The following is a 22,347-nucleotide window of genomic DNA, read 5'->3' as shown; positions in this document are numbered from 1 at the left end:
ACAAGTATTTCCATGGATTATAATTATCTGATTCAGTTACTATTGCTTTGTTTTAAACTTTGAATATAGAAGAATTAACAATATTTTTCATATTTTAAATAAAATTAATGTTCGATTTAATAAATTACATACTTCAATTATATACAAAAATATGAGTTTCAAAGGAACTTACAAAAGTGATAAAAAAACATCAATAAAATAATTTAAACAATCAGTTTCTCAGAAATTCCTCCAAAGGAGATATTAATAATTGCTAATATCATTAAACATCATATGAAGACTAGAGTTAACAGCATCCAAAATAAATCACATTTGTCACTACCAAAAATCAGAAAATCTTATATTCCACCAGCACTTTCCAATGACATCTGGAATGTATAGTCATGATAACCATCACACAACAAAACATTACTATACTCACAAAACACACTAGAAGTTGATCCTTGGCTATATATGAAGCAATTATTTTCCATTACATACAAAGAATATTGAAACCAAGAACCTGGTCAATCATTTAGCAATTTATTAATCTATCCTTTTGCTGGGATAGCTTGACTAGTTTCCTTTTCAAGCTGTTTGCCGAGGTATTCCCTAGTAGAAAAGAAATCAATATGAATTGTCCAATTCAATACAAAAAAAAAAAAAAAAAAAAAAAAAATTAAATTGAATTTTGATAAATCTGTGAATAAGCAAACAGTGCAAGAAATAAGAATATGCACTCAGCTAACTAAAAATTTTAAATATTGAAAAAATGAAATGTAAAAATACAAATATATATATATATACAAAAAAAAAAAAACTCTCAGTCTATACAATATACAAAACTTTGAAGTATACCAAGCAACTTCATAAATAAATTTCAATTATATATTTTAGCTTATTTATGGAAATGACACCTTAATAAATATCTATTAATAGTTAACTAATATCTTTCCACCTTTCTGTCTTATTATCCATACAAGTAAAATAATAATAATAAATACTCAAAAGCCATTTATATATATATATATATATAATCAGATAATATTGAAGCTTAGTGGGTGGATTTCAAACTTCATTCTTTTTAAAATATTATATATAAATTTTATACTCATTAAGTAGAAATCAAAATTTAAGAAAAAATAGTTGGTCATTTGACAGCTGAGCTCTAAAGACATCAAAATATAGTATCTTCTTCAGGAACATCAACTGCACAAAATTTCTGAACACTGAGAAATGATTGAGAAATTGTTACAAAATTTCATCTTTAGAAATTTTTTATTAACCTGATATATGAAGTTTTAAATAAAATAAAAACAAACAAATAAAAATATGCAATAAATTGAAACATAAATAAATAATAATAATAAACATAAAAATTATAAACATAAGTTTCAAAAAAAAAAAAAGGAAACATAACATACCTGAGAAGTTAAAAAACGATCCACTTTTTGAAAGAAAGAAGCTACTACTTATGACCATTTAAATCAGACTTAAAAAAACATTTTTGTACTCCACAATTTGGTGATTTCTTACAAGTGTTTAAGTTAAGTCCACTACACTTTAAACATAAGCTAGCCCTAGGATAAGAGGACACACATCAACAAAGGATTAGAAACGGGAATGAAAGGATGCGGGAAAGCACGAAATCTGAGTAAAATAACTATTAGTTCCAGCTCTAAAATAATATCAATGGAAAATCTTCAGCACCAAATAGGAAAAGAATTATCAAGTAGTATTTACATTTTTTTGTTGTTGTTGTTGCTAGTTTAAAAATTGTAAAATTTTTCTTCCCTACATAAGTAATGGAGTTATACAATTGAGAATCAACTCCTTAACTAGATGTTTTTGTATAACATTAGATAAAAAATTTTAAAGCAATATTCTTTTCTCAATTTTATTATTGTGCTACAAATTTTATTACAATTTATTGAATTTTCATATACTATATTCACTTCTTCATTGTGAAACTAAAACCAAAATCTGTAAATCAACAACTGATTCAGATTATGTAATAGTGTCAAATAATGTACTAAAAATTGCCTAGTTTTTATCACATATGATCATATCATACACTAATTAATTATAGGATATTTTAAATATTTATGATTGTTTAAATAAAAAAAAAGACAGAAATTAATGAAATTTTTTAATTGAATTATAACATACAGCTATATTAAATCAGAATGCCTAAAAATATGACAAAATTGAAAAATAAGGAAACAGACAGTCTCAAGAGCTGGAACAATAGTACTTTATTCAGTCTTCATAAGCAAAACATAAAAGCAAACAATAACATTCAAGCAACAAAAGAAGCAAATCCCAAAACCATACAATTAAAAGAAATAGGGATACTAAGAAAGCTAGAGCTCTTTCTTCAGTTGCTTGGATATATAAAAGTGCTTAATCAAATACATTACAAAGAAATTTAATTATTTGTATTTTATATTCACCAATTAAGCTAATAGTTTACATAATACTACTTTTACAAGCACAAAAAAGGGGTCAGGGTATTAGAGCCTCTGGCCCAAAACATTTTAGCATGTATCCAGTAGAATCTTTGGCATGATTTTTAATTAGCGCTGTTACAATTTGAAAATAAATTGCTAAATTATTTATTTATTAACACTTTAAAATTTCACAGGAAATATATAAACCACTGTACAAGGTTGTATATTTCCTTAAAATAATACTACAGATCTATGTTATTACACTGATGAATCAAACTTTTACATAAACTTCTAATACAATATTAAAAAAAAAAAAAATAACAAATCATAATAATATTAAATGAATAAAGAGAAACTTAATTGTTTTAATTAAAATTAGCTTATAGAATTCCAGAGCCCAAGCTGTAATAATTTTTGAAGATTAAGGAGGGGGAAGGGGGATAATGAGTAAGCATATTGCCACAGAAGTCCACAACCAAAAATAAAATGCTTTTAACAGAAGAAAAAAATAAAGACAGGCAATTTAACTAAGTTAAATGAAAGCAGAATAAATGTCAAACTACAATAAAAACCTTTTATTTTAAAAAATTTAGCCAAACATAACAAATGTACTCAAAAACCTACATGTAAAGTACAAAAAAATTCAAATACATGGTACATCAGATACTAACCAGTTATGGACCATCAGTTTCTGAACACATAACAGTGCTTGATACCTAACATTGGGGTCATCATGAGAAAGAAGGTGCATAACTTGCTGCTTACCACCTAATCCTTCAATAATGCTGAAATTGAAAAGCACCAAGAATGTTAACAATTATTAAAATTCTCTACATTGATAGTTAAATACGGTTATTACAACTTCAAATATACATATAAAATGATTGGTCAGAAAAAAAATAAGAATTTAAAATTAACATACTGTTTTCCTCGAGGATAATGTCGAACATATTCCCCAATGTCATGTGCAGCTACACTCAACACCAAGGGATCCTTACTGGTCTCCAGAAGATAAATTAAAATCCTAAAATAAAAGTAAAAAGTTTGTGATTGGCTTTTCATTGGATGTTATTACTTCATTTTAAATGCAGTCTCTGAATACAAATGCATTGAATTAAAATGAAAAATGTGGAGAATGAATTCTAAAGTGATGAAACAATTCTACTAGGCGAGTATTAAGAAATTGCTGCAAGGATTAAGCACTTTTAATACAACTTGGGGGGGGGACTTTTTGCATCATGCATATGTAAAGCTGCATATTTTTTAAGCATAGCATGTTTTCTGTTTTATAATAATGTATTGCTTTTATTGAAAAATGTTTAAATTTAAATATGTATTTTTAAAAAATTTTTTTAAATTTAAATATGTATTTTTTTAAAAAAAATTTAAATATGTAAAAAATTAATTTTAAATGTACATTTTTTAAATTTTAATCTTTATTTTTGAAATTTCAATGCTGCAAAGACATCAAAATGACATGAAGGCATAGAAGCACAATGTCTTCAATTTTAAAACAAATTTTTGGTTTCAACAAAGACATATAAATGAAGGGGGAAAAAATTATCATTATCAAAAATGTAAGTCAAATTTTATAAGATTAACGATAAAAATTTGGCATCTTTTTCTACATTTCTAAAAATTAACAAATTACTCATTAATATGGATAGATACATCATTTCTGAAAATGCAAACCTTAATTTAAAAACATATGAATTACCAAGAAATTGATCAAAACTTCTGTATTTGATTTGTATAAATGCAACAACTATATTCTTATTTTCCCACTTGATGGACCAAACTGTATACTTTTCTTTCAGACATGAAAAGATTAAACATACATTTATCATGCATAACTAAAACGACTAAAGTTCAAAATGTTTTTCCGAGTCATAAGAAGTATGACGTAGTACATAATTTGTATTGTTCCTTTGGTATAACTTTCATAATATATAAATAAACAACAAAGCACATTACTGAAGAGGCAGAAAATTAAGCTCTTTCTAAGGACCTTTTCTTTTCCCCCAAAAAAACTAAGCACTTTTAATGTGCTTGAAAATGGTCTCCAAATTTAAGCATTTTTTATGCTACATACCCATTCTACTGCAAGAATAAATTGTGATTTTTTAAATGTTTCAAAAGGTAAAGAATTGTACATACTTACAAAATCTAAATAATTTCATTGTTTTGATAATTTAAAAACAATTATTTTAAATTATCAAAGGGATAAAAGATCGTATGAATTCAAATACTTTTAATGCATTTATGATTTAATGAATGCATTCTTTAAATGTTTTTATACACAAACTTACTTAAGCAATTCATAATTTTTTTCATTTAGACGAGGAGTATTTTCTCTCCAGAACTTTTCTGAATTGTGTACTGGACTCCATTCTAACCTTCCAGATTTCACTTCTGTAGAATATTCGTCAAAGGAGCTAACAATGAAGATACATGATATAAGTAAAGATATTAATCAGTAAAGAGAAAAGTAAGCAAAATAATTCCACAGTAGTATTCTTTTTGAAAACAAATAAAAATAACAAATATTAACAAAATATTATGCGATAGCTTGAGTTTATTTCCAATAATAATAAAACTAACATAACTATGAAAATATTTTTAAAAATTCTACTTCCTTTTCTGATTTGACCAAAATACAAAAATCACATAATTCTTCAGTAAAAATTATTAAAATAATCATTAATTAATTTTAACTGAATTAATTAATGTTTTCATTTACATTAACTAAATATTTCCATATTTTGTTTCTTTAAAATAAACAAAAAGTGATTACAGACACTACATGAAGCACTAATTAATGTGTTGAACTAATGAAAGAATTTTAATAGAATACTAAAAATAAATCATCATAAAAAACCATGATTAATAATTTGATGTAATATCTGTATGAGATTTAGACTAGTATAATTGAGACACAAAATATTTAGCATTTTGGATTCATATATTGAAAACAAAATGTCACAATAAAGATACAGGAAATAATTTTGATGTGTAGAGAGACACCTAACAATATATGTGAAAAAAAAAAAAAAAAAAAAACCATCTGCTACTATTGCAACATTTACACAAAAAATTATGTTTCCTCAAAGGATTGTTATACTTCTATGTAACATCAGCAATCAATACCAAGTTGACATATAATTTATTTCAACAGTTGTTTTAAATTTTCAATAAGAGAAGGAATTACAAAAGTATGAAATCCTGTACCTCAAATCCTGAATGCTGGTTTGAAGAGTTTCTGTCAAAAATTCAAGATCCTCAACAATATCAGGATCATCAAATCTCCTGCTCTGCAGAATGTCCAACTGCTTCAAAACTTTACAATGAACCATTGCAATAGCATTATCTCTGCTGATGGCACTGTCATCAGGTTTTTCAATCAAATTCTTTAGAAAAATTCATATTTGATAAATTTTAAAATAACATACATAATGTGTATTCATTTTAAAAATTGTCACATTTTTTCAATAACAAACAAAATTTTTTAAAATAGCATGTTTTCAATAATAATAAGCAAAAATCTTTAAATACACATATTTAATATACTAACCCTTAGAGTAGCTAAGATTATTCTTGTAACTTTTTCTTTAGGACATTCACTCAAAATATCTGACAGAATTGGTATGACATTGAATCTAAAAATTAAGATACAGTTTAATTAATGTAAATTTATATATACATTAACTAGTTTATAAAAATACCTATTGTTATATCTATTATATTAAACATACACATGGAACATGCATGGTTTTAACTATTAAAAATACTGATTCACAAATATACATATAATGTGAAAGAGAATGCACAGAATTCATAATAAATGTCAATATACACGAATGATTTTTTTTTACTATTAAATTTTATGAAACCATGAAATGAAATATAATAATAAACAATTGAATTTCCCAATATTTATAATAAGTTTAAAAGTATATGAATCATTTTTATAACTCATGAACTGCATAGTTTCCTATCCATTATTTTACATAAAGGTAACTGATTATACAGGGTATTTATATAGTCCCGGACCCATTTTGATGTTTAATAACTCGTAAAATAATAAAAATATAAACAAACTTATGGCATTTATTGATGGAATAACTCATATATTTTCCTTTTCAGGTTTGAATATTTTTACTTTTGTAAATATCGTCTGCACGTGTGGTTATTTTCAGATAATTTCATTTTCCAGTCTAAATATCTGTACTTTTCTAAATATTGTCTGCTTATTAATTGCATTTTTCTCTCTTTTGTTTTTGGCCACGTGTGGTTATTTTCAGATAATTTCATTTTCCAGTCTAAATATCTGTACTTTTCTAAATATTGTCTGCTTATTAATTGCATTTTTCTCTCTTTTGTTTTTGGCAACTATTGCAATGTTATGTTTACTTTTGATGTATTTGTTCTATGTAGTACTTTTGTATGTGATGTTTTATTCGAGTGGATATTAAGGAGAATGCGTACACCACAAGAGAAAGCACAGATTTTATGGTGGTTCATAGAAATGAAATCGATAGTGCAAGCACAGAGAAATTTCAGAAGAATTTACCAAAAAGATCCTCCATCCAAAAACAGCATCTTGCAGTGGAAAAAGAATTTTCTAGAAATTGGAAGTATCGAAGATAAGAAACGTTCCGGACATCCTTGCACAAGTGATTTTGATGTTGAGCGTGTCAGAGAGACATTTTTACACAATCCTAGAATATCTGTGAGATCAGCGGCAACAGGATATGCAATTTCGACGGTGTACAAGGTTATTAAGAAAAAATTAAGACTGCATGCATACAAAGTTCAAATTGTTCAAGTTTTGGAACCGAACGATAGGCCTAGGAGGATGGCCTTTGCAACAGATATGCTAAGTAGGATAGAAGATGCTGCTGATTTCCTGAAGAGCATAATGTTCTCCGATGAAGCACCCTTTCATGTTTCTGGCATTGTTAATCGCCATAATGTGCGCAAATGGCTCTGTGGATGCCGACATGCTTGTCGCTACCTGGCGTGAAATTGACTATCGACTTGATATTCTCCGTGCGACGAAGGGGGCACACGTGGAAGTTCATTGACAAGGGTCATGAAACTTTTTGAGTCTATTTAACCATTTATGTTATTAATTTTAATCTATCTTTATTATTTTATGAGTTATTAAACATCAAAATGGGTCCGGGACTTTATAAACACCCTGTATATATATATATTTAATTTTCCTGCTTTGAAATATTCCTTTTATTAAAGAAATTACAAAAATGATGTAAATAATCAGAAAACACAAAGTATAATAATGAAATAGATAGTATTTCATAAATAAATATTAATGCAATAAAAAAATTAGGAAAATTTGCTACAAATTACAATAGTAAATTTCCTTCAAAACACTGACATTATGCATTACTTCATTTAAAATTCTAGGGCAACTAAAATACATCTAAGATATTTTTTTGCTATTCTATGGCGAAAAAACAAAACAACAACAAAAAAAAAAAAACACGTCCTTTTTTATAAAATTTTAAGACTAATTCTTACACGCACTATAGAAAAAAAATGAAGCAAATTTTACTTATCGCTTAGTTTAAAGAACATATTGAAAAAGTGCAGAATTTTTAAGAAAATGAATTCACTGCAAAATTTTGAAATTTACATTCCTAATATTATATACAGAATTAAAAACCCAATGCATAAATTTCCCTACTCTTGATCTACTAATCTTACCTAAAATTGAAGAATTTTTTTTTTTTTACCACAATATTTCCAAAAAACATTTTTTAAATTTTTTCAAAGAATAAAAATTATACAATAAAGGGCATAAATGTCTTGCATATATCAATTTCCTTTGTTCCAAGAAATTATATTTCCATTCAAAAATGTAAAAACACAAACAAGATATACTGATTTTAAATTTTAAACAATATATCATAAAATAAGCAATCAACTGGAAAAAAATATTTTTATTATTGCATTAAAAGTAGTTCCATTAACATCATGGCATACAAAAATTAAAAAGTTTGTAATTTTATATCTAAATAAAATTAAGATATATCTAAAAGCATTTGATTTAAAAGAAACATAAAAAGTGGTGGAAATAATACAGTTATACTCACTTGTTCATTTTTTCTGCCAATGTAACATTGAATGTCATTACCCACACACAAAATATAAGCTGATACTGAATCTGATAGTTGCCTTTACCAGCTAAAACAGTTACCAATCTAAAATAGAAAAAATTATCAAAAATTATTAAATTACAGGAATATTCAATTTACTATTTCTAACCCATTCATTCATTAAAATACCATAATTCATCCAGTACCATTTTTTTAAATACTTTCTGGCAAAGATAAACTGGCTTAGTACTTGAAACTACAAATTTAAATTTACTCTTTTGGGGGGAATACGATTATTTAACTCTGTGCCATCCTATCTTTTCTGAGTGAAAAATTATCAAATGAGATTATAGTCAACTAGATGATAATACACTAAACATATATTTTATTCTAATTAAAAGCATTAACTTATTATAAGAAAGCAGAGCATTTTATAATATATAAATTTTAAAACTTACTTAGATATTCCATCAACAGCAACAAATGCTAGTCTATATTCATCTATTCGAAGCATCATTTGCAAACAACGTGCAACTGATTGGATATATTCATTGTTCTGAAAATAAGAAAATGATTCCTTAATAAGCAAATTTAAAATATATAAGCCAATGAATTTCCTCTAATACTGTGCTAAACGCTATGTCTTTTATATGTGAAATAGCAGTAATATTGAATGATTTTTGAAGCATATATTATTTAAAAATTGAATGGGTTTGAATAAAAATTTTAAAGAAAACCAATAAACGAGCATTGTTTCAATTATAAATAGCAGCATATTCCACTCAAAATAAAAGTTTTTCCACTATATATATATAGTTTTAAACAGATGAAAAATTTGAAATAAATATTCAACTACAAGGTTATTTTAAAATAAAACATTTTTGAACATACATTTAATATTAACTTTACAATATGAAAAGTTTAATATACTAACAGGCTGGCGAAGCTGATCTTTCAACCATGTTAAGTAAAAGTTCAAATCAGATCCATCCATCAGCTCTTTGCTCCAGCAAGCCAATTTTGCAATAATACGACTAGTCTGGAGAAGAAGAAAAAAAAAAGTGTTATGGGTTTTATATGCTTGGATATTATATACATGCAGAGATAAAAATTAATCAGCAAACATTACTCAAAATTAGTAACATAACTGAAATTATTAAAAAGAACAATAAATAACTGCTAAAGTACAGAAGTTTTAAAATAAAAACTTTTATATGACAAAAGTTAGTTACAATACATGTTTAAAATCATAAATGACAACAGAAATAATTAATTCTAGTATAATGCTAAAATCTTAATTTACAAATCATTATTACAGAAAAATCCTAGTTAATCAAACATAGTTTATCTGAAATGATATTGAAATTGCAAATCCAAGAAGTATGTATCATTTTACATGGAAATAATTATAAAATAGAGTTTAATTACACACATAAATGTAGCCTACAAAATTCTGAATTTGGTTTACACCAAAATATTTTAGAACTGGACACTGGATTTAGATTCAAAACAGAAAAAAATACTCAGTTTTTTTAAAATTCCTTAATCAAAACAGCTCCCTCCTCTTTAATTTAATTAACTGAAGTTGTGCTATAATAATTTTAATTTATATTTTTAAATATATTGAAATTAATAATGACCAAAAAATTTATTCTTACAAGTTTCTCTTTTATCAAACATAAAAACCCAAGAAAACAATTTATTGTCAAATACCATATTTGTAATGAAACCATCAGGTCTATTTAACAGACTGAGAAATGGACTCCACAGAGAATCACTTTTCTTTTTCGTTTTTGTAGGCTTAAACAGCTCAACTCTAGATTTGTCTTCCTAAAAAATGAAAAATAGAAAATTATTAAAATCAATATAAAAACAAATTTAAAATTATTCTAGTAAGAATCTATAATATACATACCTGCAACATGTCATCAATCATTATTAGAATATATTGCAGGGTCTGATCTTTAGAAATGTGACCAAGTAAACTCAAGAAGGTTTTAGAACACTGATGGGCTTGAGTTTCTAGAATAGCATCTCTAGCTTTCTTGTCCCTGGCTTTATCAAAGGCAATTATGAAATTGTAGTCATCTTGAGTAATCATATTGCTCCTATAAACAAACAAAAAAGTATACCAAATTAAAAAGATTTTTTAATATAATTACTCATTTCTTTTAATAAAAAACATGTAATTGCAGCTCAAATTGCCTGTTTTGTATAGTTTAACTTTAGAAACTAGTTAAAGGAGGGTTAAAATAGAATTGACGAAAATTTTGATCCCCCCCGCATCAGATTCTTTAAATGTCACTATTCAAAAATAATACAGAAAATAATCTTAAATTCTATTAAAGTTCTCAAAATAAATTAAATTACATCCAAATATATTAGCTTAAATTAGTTTCTTTCCACTATAACATTCCATCTTTCATTTCTCTCTGACTCAATTGTTCATACGAAGTCATTCTACCTTTGAGAAAAAGTTTAGTTAAAAAAAAAAGGTGAAGTGAGTAGAATAAAGAAATGCCATGAATGATAGAAACTTTAGTAGCCCATGGATCATAAATGGCTTACTGAATTTAAACAGGATTTCTTGTTAGAAATTCTTATAAAAAGCATTCTGCTATTTTCAAATACTTCTAATGGTTCTTTGCATTTTCTGTGTAACATAAATTTTTATTAAGAATTAAATTAACACATCATATAAATATTAGTAAAAAGTTAAACTCACTGCAAATATGACATCCAATTAACCATCTGCCCACGAATTTCAGCTGCTCGCTGTTGTAAAGCTCCAGTGGCATCCAAAATGCCTGTTGAAATGACAGAAAGAAAGATATAAATGATTTTGAACAGAGAATTACTAATATCAACTAATAACTAATATCTTAGTACAAAATATTCAGGAACATTTTAAATATTCGGACTGATTAAGTTATAGAGAAGCAAGCTGTTATTAAAACATTAAGAAAGAAAAAATGCTTTCAAAATAAAAAGTTTTTAAGAGGAATTATTAATTATAAGGATTATTAAGAGGATTAATTAATTTATTATTTTTAAAAATAATTAATATTTCTAAAATAATTAATTAATCCTCTTAATTATTATTAAGAGGATCAATTAATTATTTTAGGAATTATTAATTCTTTTTAAAGAATCTTTTCAGCTTTTGGAAAATTCCAATGAAATACATTTACATCATGATTTAGAAAATGAAAACTTTTAAGATTCTTTAACAAATGTTTTCCCCAAAAAATGTATACATATTCTGCATAAATCTTATATAAGTCAAAGCTTCTCAAGTCAAATCAATTTAGCTAAATATAATATTTTATAATTTATATGAATTACTGATTATTAATAATCCAGTGCAAAAATGATATTGGAATAGCAAACAGTGCTAAATATATCAATTAAATTTTTCCTACAATGAATATTTTCAGCTTATGGAAATCAACTATTATTCTCTGAAGGAAATATATATATATTTAATCTATTATTGCAAAGCGTCTTATCCATTGCATGATAACTTTATATACTTCTACAGCCAAACTGACGATATTTATTGCTTCTTTTTTGCTTTGTCTAACAAGTCAATAGATACTTTAAAACTTTTAATGAAATTTCACCTTGCATATACTACCCATAACCTAATTTAAGTGTTACCATTTAGTTTTTTTTTTTTTTTTTTTTTTTGGAGGGAGGCTTATTTTCAAAGTAACGCACAGAAATTTAAAAGTAATTTTTATTTTATTATAATTTGAAATTCACTAATGAAATAGATTTATATTCTTGATTTTTCTATACTAAAAAATTCAAAATTTAATATTACTTTCAAAACACTATAAAATGTTATTCTTTACCTTAAATTAATTTAAATGTTAACAGAGTTAGCAATAACATGCAGAGAAAGGCTTCATTTTGTTTTTTTACTTTTTTGAATAAATTTGGATAGATTTATAAAGACAAAGTATTGTCATTAAAAACAATGTAGGTAAAACAAGGTATTCATAAATAATTTTTTAAATCCATTATATTTAAAAATTCTGACATAATCTATACGTTTCTTTAAATGATTTTCTAATGAGAAATGAAACAAAAATTTCATAAAAATAAAATTTTACATTACAGTCAACTTAATTATGATATTTTTAATTGAAATCTATCCTTGAAGTTAAATTAAGCATTACTGATTATGACATTATTCAGTGCATGATCAAACTATCCTAAGCAATTAATTTCACATAGTGCTTTTCTTTGTTTTGTTAAATATGTATTATCAGATACAAGTTGGCTATTTTATATATATATTTTTTACAGATATTGCATGCTTTTATAATCACAACATTTGAATCAGAGAAAGTGGAAAATTTTCCGATACTTTTCACTTTCTAATACAACCAAGGTATTGGAATAAAACACATTAACCTTCATAAACTTTAATGATTCATATTAGTGAAGAAAATTTATTTCAAGGATAAAATAAATAAAAAGATAAACTTTACAATTCTTGGAATTCTATTCAACTTCCACAAATTTTATTTGCTATATTTTTTTAATAATTTTATCAGCAAGTGCAAATATATAATTCATAATTTTTAATTAAGAAACAACTGGATCAAAACATCAAAAGAATTTTCGTTATGCATTAATAACTTTTTCACAATTAGTGAAAGCTAGGAAAGTTAACTAAACAGTAAATACATATGTTTTAACAGAAATTTAAGATATATACAAACAGTAATCTGAGGATTAAAGTTATTTTCAAAAATTTCATTTTAAGCTTTCCTCCCCCTTTTTGAATACAAATAATAATCCTTAATTAAAATCGTAATTAAGAAACAAAACCTAAGGTTAAAACTATATATTGAAGATAAGGATATATTTCGACATCTAAAATTTTATGATACTATGTAGGGTCATAAAAATATTTTCAGAGAACCTTGATATTGTTAAAAAAACATATCTACAATTTTCAACAAACCTTCTTTTTCTATATCATCGGACAAAGAAGTTAATTTGGAATTCGATGTTAACTCCATATTGATAAAGAAAATATAAATAAAAATACAAAATTTTAACTTTTCTTTCAATAAATAAGCTAAATTCTCTTTTCACTCAGCTGTCCAGAAAATCACATGACAACAACAATAGATGTTGCCAGATTTGTAAGTAGGCGAAAAAAAATCAAAAGAATTCGATCAACAGTCAAAAGTTAAGCAGATAGCCAAAATTAATTGTTCGATATAACTAATTCCCGTACTTATCGTTATAATATTGTTTCCATTTATACAAAATTTAAAAAAGAAAACTATAAATAAAGCAACAAATCAAGATAAATTTTGGCAACATCCACTCGTTTGTTTTGAAGTTTGTTTGTATTGTTGAATTGTTTTGAGGTTAGAAAATCGTTGATTACAGATCTAGGTAAAGATAACTTATACAAAAACAGCAAGTTTCGCTTTCAATTAAAACCTCCCAAATTGTTAGAACTAGCACAGGAGATTAATTTGTAAGTTTTAATTAATTTTACTTTATGCGTTTTGATTATTCTTTTTAATATCTTTTGTATATTTATTTACATTCCGGCAGAATATCACTTGAAATGGAAAATTATTATCGTTCTATAATTTTTCAGATATGAACCTAAAAAGTTCTAACACTGTTATACGAGTCAAACCAGTTCTATAAGGCTTAAAACATCCACTATGTAATGCTATCGTTTGTATTCTTGGTTTGATACCATAACATATGCAACAATAAGAAATATGTGGATTTAACCCCCGTTTGATACATTATTTTTCGATATAAATAATATAAATATTTCCGAATAATTATAACCTAAAGCAGCTGAAAGATTTTTAATATAAGATCAAGATATTAAAATTTTATATATTAAAAATCCTTTTTATTTAGAATTTTAATTAAATTATGTAAAAAATTTTCACTTTGTATCACTAGAAAATTTATCCTTTGCAACTTCAGCATTTTAGTAATTCTTCTATAAAGGAAATAAGAAAGAATTTTGAATCTGGTTATTAGAAAATATGTGTGAAAACATTGTGACGAAGAAATATATATATAATATTTTGAATTCAATGGGCAGAAGAATTTCTTTTTCTGTCAATCACGACAATTGTCAACTCTGTATGTGATAGCAATTGTGGAAATAAACATTCAAATTAGAGAAATATGAGGAGTCCAGATGGATATACATAATTTACAAACATTTGGGCAAAAGTGCACACAGGCAAAACACATCGTATAAATACAGTTGAGGCTTTTATATTTACCCTACCTTATAATTTCTAATTATATCGAAACAATATATAATATATATGCTTGCATATAACAAGCAAAAATTTAAAAAGTATAAAATCTACATTTAAAATACAATTTTGAAAATATGTATGAAATTTAAAAACAATAATGAGGTTTAAAGAATAAAAAAAAATGGAATAATGACGTAAAATGAAAAATTGTAATAACATAATAATAATATGGGTATAAGATAAAAAAAAAAGGGAGAAAAATTAAAATGTATCATACATTAAAAATAAAGAATAAGATAATAATATAAATAAAAGATAATTGAAAATATTTTTAATAATAATAATAATAAGTAACATATATGAGATTAATATATGGTAAATTTAGTATTACATAATATGACTGAAAATCTTTATATGCTAATTCGTGTTATTATGCAAAACAGTTTCCAACATATTTTTATAATCTTCTCGATCTTTATTTTTCTTGTATTTTGCTATACCAATCTCAAGATTCCCATAGTTCCATTGTTTGTAAAGAATTTTTCCTGCACTAACTTGAATTCTAGGCATTCATAAATATAACATTCAATGCTTCCTTCACCTTATCCTACCTGCTGATTATTATATATGTGTGGTCTTCAATTTGTCATTGCTGTGTTTCTATTTTTCATTTATTCTACACCTGATGTAAATAAAACTTCAATACAAACCATCGATCTCTGAAATTATTATCACAGTCATTTTCACTTAATTGTTTTAATTGCATTAACAGTAAATGTACAATTTATCATTAAATTTTGTTGAATTAATGTATGATTGATTTAAACTATGTAGAGTGGAAACAACATATGCAAAGGTTACAGAGTTGTATTTAATTCCTTATGTCTTGCACTTCCTTATCATGCTTTAATTGAATTTTGATTAGAATTTTTGTAGGGTAGCTGATTTGATAAGAGGGAGATTAATTATTTGCTTCTTTGAATTATTTTCTTCATTTTAACATCCCTTTGTTGATGATAGAGAAATATATGGATGAAACTAAAAGCAAGCAAAAAGGAATATTGAAAAGTAATTTATAAAAATAAAGAAAAATTCATGGCATGACCAAAGCATGTTTTGGAACTTACTTAACCTAACCTAATAAGTAAAGACCTAATTTATAGTGAGGTTTAAAGCTAAATAATGCTGATAGTGAATTCTTAAATGTTAACATGGCATGTACAATATAGCATGTTTTAAATTACAAATATTGAGGCAATTCATCCAGAATTGCATGAAGAAGTATGAATTGATTGATTTGTTCCTGGGAAGATTTTTAAGCCGGAGTATAAGAAAACATAATGCCTTTACTGTAAAAGAAGAATACATGGTCTTGTGCAAAAAATCAAAAAAAAGGAATTTGCGAAATTTTTTAATTTTTGCCTAAATGACTTTCAAATTATACAAAATTAGTTTTCTTTTCAATGTTATATCTATTCAATATGCTACACTTAAAAAAAATAAATTTAATAAAAATAAAAGGTAATGTAACTGCCTTATGCAGTATCAATCCTCCAAATAGCCTAATTATTTTCAACCAATACCTTAATGCTTTAAGAGCTGAGCTTTTCAAGTGGTTAAATACCTATTTGTTGACATGTCAAGATCAAAACTTTAAAATTTTGAAAATATTTTGTTAATGAAAATGCTAAAATAAATATGAATATTTTGTTTTTGAGATAAAATATTGAAATAGTGGGCTTTGAAGGTACTTATATTTCAGTTATTATATATTTAAAGGTAATTTATATTAAAATACTCATAATAATTAATATCTGTACATAAAAATATTTTGAATTTTATTTAAGATGCAAGAATTTAGTTGAGAGAATAAATTTCTATTAAATAAATACTAGATAAATATACAAATATATTAATACAAAAATTTTTTTTATCAACTTAGTTTTTTTTTTAAATAAATGAGTAGTTATTATGAAGTGTTTTTCCTCATAAAATGTCATCTATTTAGAACCTTTAATTTTATGTGATCTGCATGTTAACATTATAGGGATAAACTATAAAATTTGTTAAGCATTTTGAAGATAAATCAAATTTAACTGTCCTAAATTGAAAGTTTTAGTATGAGTGAGTTGTGAATAATTTTAAACAAATATATTATTAAATGATGTTTTTTTTTTTGGTCAGTTATATCATATGCAGATTTGTTTTTAAATATGAAAAATTAAAAAAGTAAATGCTATTTTTAGGAAATTTATTTTATTGTTATATCTAAATTCAAAGAAGATTATGTTGTTCTTATAGTATGAAATTTTATTTTATTAATGAATTTATGATCTTTCTCATAACTTGGCAAATTTAATCAAGACTGTATTGGAGAGTTTATTATAATTAAAAGTAATTTTTAGTTTTTTCAATTTTTGTGTTTTGGAACTATTTTGTATTTTATAATATAATTTTAACACTGTAGTTTATGTTATGTAGCTTTACTAAATCTTTTCTACTGTTATCTTTTAATGTAAATCAAGCTTATTGGAAAATCTTAAAAAATTGGAATGTTTGAGACATGAATTTTATTTATATTAATACTACTTGTTTAAAATAATTTTAATTTCCAAAAGAATTTATATTTGATCTAGTTTAAGGACTTAAGAACTACAAATTTGCACTAAAAAACTATTTATGTTAAAAAGTTTATTAGAAAAATTAGCCCCCCCCCCAAAAAAAAAACTTTTTTCATTAATTTTTTTTATTAATACTTTGATTTTAATTGAGAAATAGCAATTTTATTTTAAGCTAGCTGGTATTTAAATATTTCATTTAAAATAACAACAATAGCTATGGAAGAACCGAAATTTGATTTGAGACGTTCTTTAACATTTTATTTGATTGGTTTCACTTCATATAATGTTCAGCAACATCAATTTAATGTAACTTAGGTTTCATTCTTAATATATATTGCTCAGTAGTCATCTTATTTTTTTTAATAAAATTTAAATAATCTGTAAGTTTGTTTCCTATATCCATGCAATATATTTAATTTCAGATTATGTTATAAATTCCTCGTTTTCTATTATTCTGCTTCGTTCTTAAACTCTTAAGTCCTTTAACATAAATATAAAATTAATTACTGTAAGAAATTTTGTTTGCCTCCCCCCCCCCCCCAGTCGATGTCTTGTTTCCCTGTCCGAAAATTTCTTCTCTATAATAATTTACCTTACTCATAATTCTTTAATTCATGAACTTGAATAAATATAGTTAATAACATGAGATTTAAATACCGTAAATAAATTTCCTGATCAATTCAGTCAAACTCATTAAAGGCTTTCCATTGAAAAGCAATTAACTATTGCAGTGGTGTAGCGAGAGTAATGAACGCCTGGGGCGTAATTTAATATTTTCGCTCCCCAATCGTTATTAGTAAATACAGATGGTATTATTTTTTTTGCTCAAATACGATATTTCAAAAAGTGTTTTAAACGCACTAATGTTTTGTTCCGATGGTGTCCCATAAAACTGACACCAAGTGTATCAATACCCCCCCCCCCCCCCACATACACTTGATCCCTGGTTGCTATGCACTGAATTGTGCAATTATTTAGTTTCATTATTTTCGCGTTTTTTATCACACATGCTGACCCTGCCTGTCGGAAGGGTTTTAAAAATCGAAATTAACAATATACGTCCAAACTAAAGAATGTGGTACAATTGCCTAACTATTAATTTTTATAGGCGACAAATTGCCAAATATGGTAACCTAACTGTATTCTTTAGTTGATATTTGGTGTGATTTCTACTGTTTGGCAGAGATTGGAGGAAAAAGTTATCTTTTGTTTTTACTAAAATACTTTTCCATGAAGTTGAAACAATTGTTACTAAGCAGAATTGTTAATGCAAAATATCGCTTTATTGAGAATAGCGATTACAGTCTGTCGATTTGTTCTTTGAGAAACAAGAAAACGCGGTAATTCAAAAGCGCAATAACTTAAATGCATCAAATTTGAAAGGGATTTTGTGACTGCAAGGACAGTTTAGTGTCAAGCGGTTGAAAAAAATGTACCTAAAACGCAAATTCATTTTGCGGATACTATTAACTGCATGCCGCAGATTAATCTTCAAATTACTTGCCAAGTTTGACACGATAGATTCAGTAAAAATTCCATATTCTCGTCAAAGACTAATATTTAATAACTATTGTATTCCAGTGTCATCCAAGGCGTTCTCTAGGATAATACTTTTATTAGAAAATATTATCCTAGAGAACGCTTTGGATGGCACAGGAGTGCTTTAGTTTTTTCCGCTGGTTTTTATTTTATCTATACTTGTAAAAGTAAATGTTTTTATATATGTGTGTCGGCGAAGTCCAGACAAATTTATCGCATTTACAGCTATGAAATATGGTACACAGATCATTGTAATGGAGATTCAATGCAATGAGTTTTAAAATTTATTGTAGAAAATTTTTTATTTAATGTCTTGTTCTTAATAATTTTTCACGCGTATTTCCCCGTTGTATAGTTTTTAATGATCGTAGGGAAAAAATCTTTGCACTTATTAAAATGTAACAGATGTCTTTTTTAAGAAATTTCTCTAATAAAATTTACTCAATTAAAAAAAAATCTTCAAAAATTGTCACTTTTTTGTAGTTTTTTTCAAAAAAAAAAAAAAAAAAAAAAATTGGAACTACAATTTCTGCATCAGACATTCTATTTCCATTAACTTTTTAAAAAATTCTCTGAGGTGATTATTTGAACCTTTTTTTTTTTTTTTTTTCTAATTTAAAACAAAAACGATAAAAATACCTTTATTAGTTGATTTTTTACTTATTTTCCAGATGAGTTCACTTTTTTCCCCCTCCTGATCTGATAAAGAACTAAAACTTTCCCATGGTGAACATTTGTTTCTTCATTTATTTGGTATGTTGCCTACTTAGAAAACAATGAATCCTTTTATATATATATATATATATATATAAATGTGGACGCAAAGTCGCACTGAATTTATTAATCGCCATTTGGCAATACTTCGCAAATTTAGATAGTATACATCTTTGAATTCATGGAAAGTCTAGGACAACAAATTGTTGAGGTACGTAGTGTGAGGATAGTTAGTTGAATTAACACAGTTTCAATTAGAAACTGAATTTAAAACCAGGATATATTATTATGTTATTTGTGAAATTTAGCTTTAACAAAAGATCTGTGCAAAGGACTTAATTATAGCCATAACATTACGTTTGTTAAACACACACACACACATTGGTTCTGCAGATGGTAAGATATATGTTATATTACGCGTATCTCTCATTAAAAGCTGGTAGATCATTAATAAAGTATCTGGGAGTCATAAGCACTGATATGAAGCAGTGAATCGGTACAATAGTTGGCAGAAATTAAGTCAACGTTTTTCCATCTATAATATGTAGAGGTTTTTCTATTACTCTGAAAAAGAGAGATGGGTGACAGGCAGCTAACTAATAATGACACATTTAGAGACCGTGAGCTTTCATATGAAATTAAAAAAATTTGTAATCGATTCAGTGGTTGGGGCTGGCGAACTCTGTCTTCGGTTTTCACAAAAACTAGGGGTGTCCCCCCCCATTTACTTCGTTTTGATAGCTTTATTATAAGTTTTCTGGTTTTGATGTAGCTAACATTCATTATGCCAAGGGAATGCCGTGCAGACACTGCTAATGAGAGTTATATTTGATTCAGCATAAGTACTTTTGGAAATTATGCAATGTAATAAATTTTAAAACGGGATTTCAGCTGTTTTCTTCCATGGTAAAGTTTGTAAGCTAGCATATTATTTGCAAATTGCGATAAGCATCGTTGTTGCATGAAAATCGTTTGAAATATTCTACGGAGCAGATCTTTGGACTAAAATTTAAAAATTGGAAATTTGGCACGTAATTTTTTTTTTTTTTTTGAGTAAAAGAAAAAAGTTTTAAAATTTTAATTTGATTGTTATTTAAATTAATATTTTTACTCATTTTTCTTAATAATTTAGATACATTTTATTGCAGAAAAACAATTTTTATATCGCTTATAAAAATTATTCCTTTATAAAATGTTAAACAAAAGTTTTTCAGTGACATCAATTTTATTTCTATAGAATTTTTTCTTCTATTTTTAAAAGCGTATTTTACAACAATATGTTTCATTATTTTATTTAGTAAATTAATACTTTTAACATCTTACAGATATGTTACATATAACGTAATATCAACAAATTATTAAAGAATAGATATTTCTAAAGCATTTAAAATAATTAAAGCAAGTATTTTCAAACATAATTCAAAATTATTTAAGAGACATTTAATATATAAATTAAATAATTTTAAAAAATCACATAACACGGTTTTGTTGATCAAACAATTACTTGTTAGACATCAACATTTTTTTTTCATTGAATAGCAAGAACTCTTGCTCCCTTTAAGTCATCATTGCCCTGTTTTGGCATCATAATAAACTCCTATATACATTTTTGTAAAGAGAAGCGACTTCAGTGTTTTTATATTCATGCTGGAATAAAATTCTATTTTTTTAAATTTTTATTATTATTATTATTTAACTTGGCTAAAAATTCGTTCACTATCAACTTTGTTGTAAGCTCGATATCAGGAAGAAAGTATTTTCGACGTTTTTTTTTTATTATTATTTTCGGTATACATATATATATACACGTTTTTTTTTTTTCTTTGTAGCTTTCCTATGTTTTTCACTATATATCCGTAGTTATTACCTAATTTACATAACTACGGAAATGCAAGAGCTGTTAGAGTGTGCGTGTGTGTGTCAAAGATGAACGATCAACTATTGATATCAATCTGAACTTAACATTATTCTATTCCTTACTAATAATAAGTACATATCTGGGAGCAAAGCCCTCTATCCCAATGTTATTAATAATTGTCTATATTCATGCTAGTAAACACACGGTAACTGAAAAGTGCATTTAGCGAAATAAATGAAATTTTGCATGTGGAATTCATAAAAAAATTGTTGATTTGCATCAAACTTTGAACCCGATATATTTTTACTTAGTGGGAATTACAATAATACTTTTTTCCAATACAATACTACGAAGCTTAACACAAAACGCACAATATTGTATAGATACACGAGTAAGTAGACATTCCATCTGGTTTAAAAATAATGATCAAAAGATAACGAGTTGATAAATAAATGAACGGAAAAGCGAGACAGACAAAAGCGCGATCCTTACACTTGGGTCTCGGTAAACAAATAGTTATGCAATTTTGCTGTCAAAACTTCGGTATGATTTAATGTTCCTTAAACCACGTAGGAATGAAATACACTGATGGATTTTGAAAAATAACACTATGTATACTTACTTGGCGGCGTATAATCCATTTCGTCCATCATTCTCTGTTGTCTGTGTACTCTTTCCACCGAAAGTGAAAACGATTTCGATAAATTCAGCAGCAGATTGCTTCCACTCCACAGTTGCGTCAAACGATTTTGGGAAATAACATACACGGCGAATCTCTTCCGCTTTCGACAGCAGTTCAAT

At 26.0% G+C, this 22,347-nt stretch overlaps 2 protein-coding genes across 5 annotated transcripts in view; one reads left to right on the top strand and one right to left on the bottom strand.

Annotated features, from left to right (window-relative positions):
* Positions 1–22,301, bottom strand: LOC129975234 (V-type proton ATPase subunit H-like). 3 transcript variants are annotated; one of them, XM_056088269.1, is made up of 13 exons: positions 13,527–13,691; positions 11,274–11,355; positions 10,464–10,656; positions 10,262–10,378; positions 9,483–9,587; positions 9,007–9,104; positions 8,546–8,653; positions 6,001–6,085; positions 5,658–5,836; positions 4,739–4,864; positions 3,352–3,453; positions 3,101–3,214; positions 1–591 (listed from the first exon to the last, which is right to left on the bottom strand). In XM_056088269.1, the coding sequence occupies exons 1-13, from the start codon at positions 13,582–13,584 to the stop codon at positions 531–533; spliced, it is 1,428 nt and encodes a 475-aa protein (XP_055944244.1). In that variant the 5' UTR covers positions 13,585–13,691; the 3' UTR covers positions 1–530. The 3 variants fall into 3 exon arrangements, with proteins under 3 accessions (XP_055944244.1, XP_055944243.1, XP_055944242.1); XM_056088268.1 differs by lacking the exons at positions 1–591; positions 13,527–13,691 and adding exons at positions 1,405–1,559; positions 22,169–22,301; XM_056088267.1 differs by lacking the exon at positions 1–591 and adding an exon at positions 1,405–1,559 and having other exon boundaries at positions 13,527–13,692.
* The window catches only part of LOC129975233 (protein angel homolog 2-like), a 49,761-nt gene continuing 41,326 nt past the window's right edge, over positions 13,913–22,347 (top strand). For both annotated transcript variants that reach the window (XM_056088264.1, XM_056088266.1), the window contains exon 1: positions 13,913–14,054. The gene's annotated coding sequence lies outside the window, so the exon portion shown is untranslated. The remainder of the gene's footprint in view (positions 14,055–22,347) is intronic.

This window comes from Argiope bruennichi, chromosome 7, assembly GCF_947563725.1.
Source record: "Argiope bruennichi chromosome 7, qqArgBrue1.1, whole genome shotgun sequence".
NCBI classification, from domain to species: domain Eukaryota; kingdom Metazoa; phylum Arthropoda; class Arachnida; order Araneae; family Araneidae; genus Argiope; species Argiope bruennichi.
This window is presented reverse-complemented; position numbering and strand designations above follow the sequence as displayed.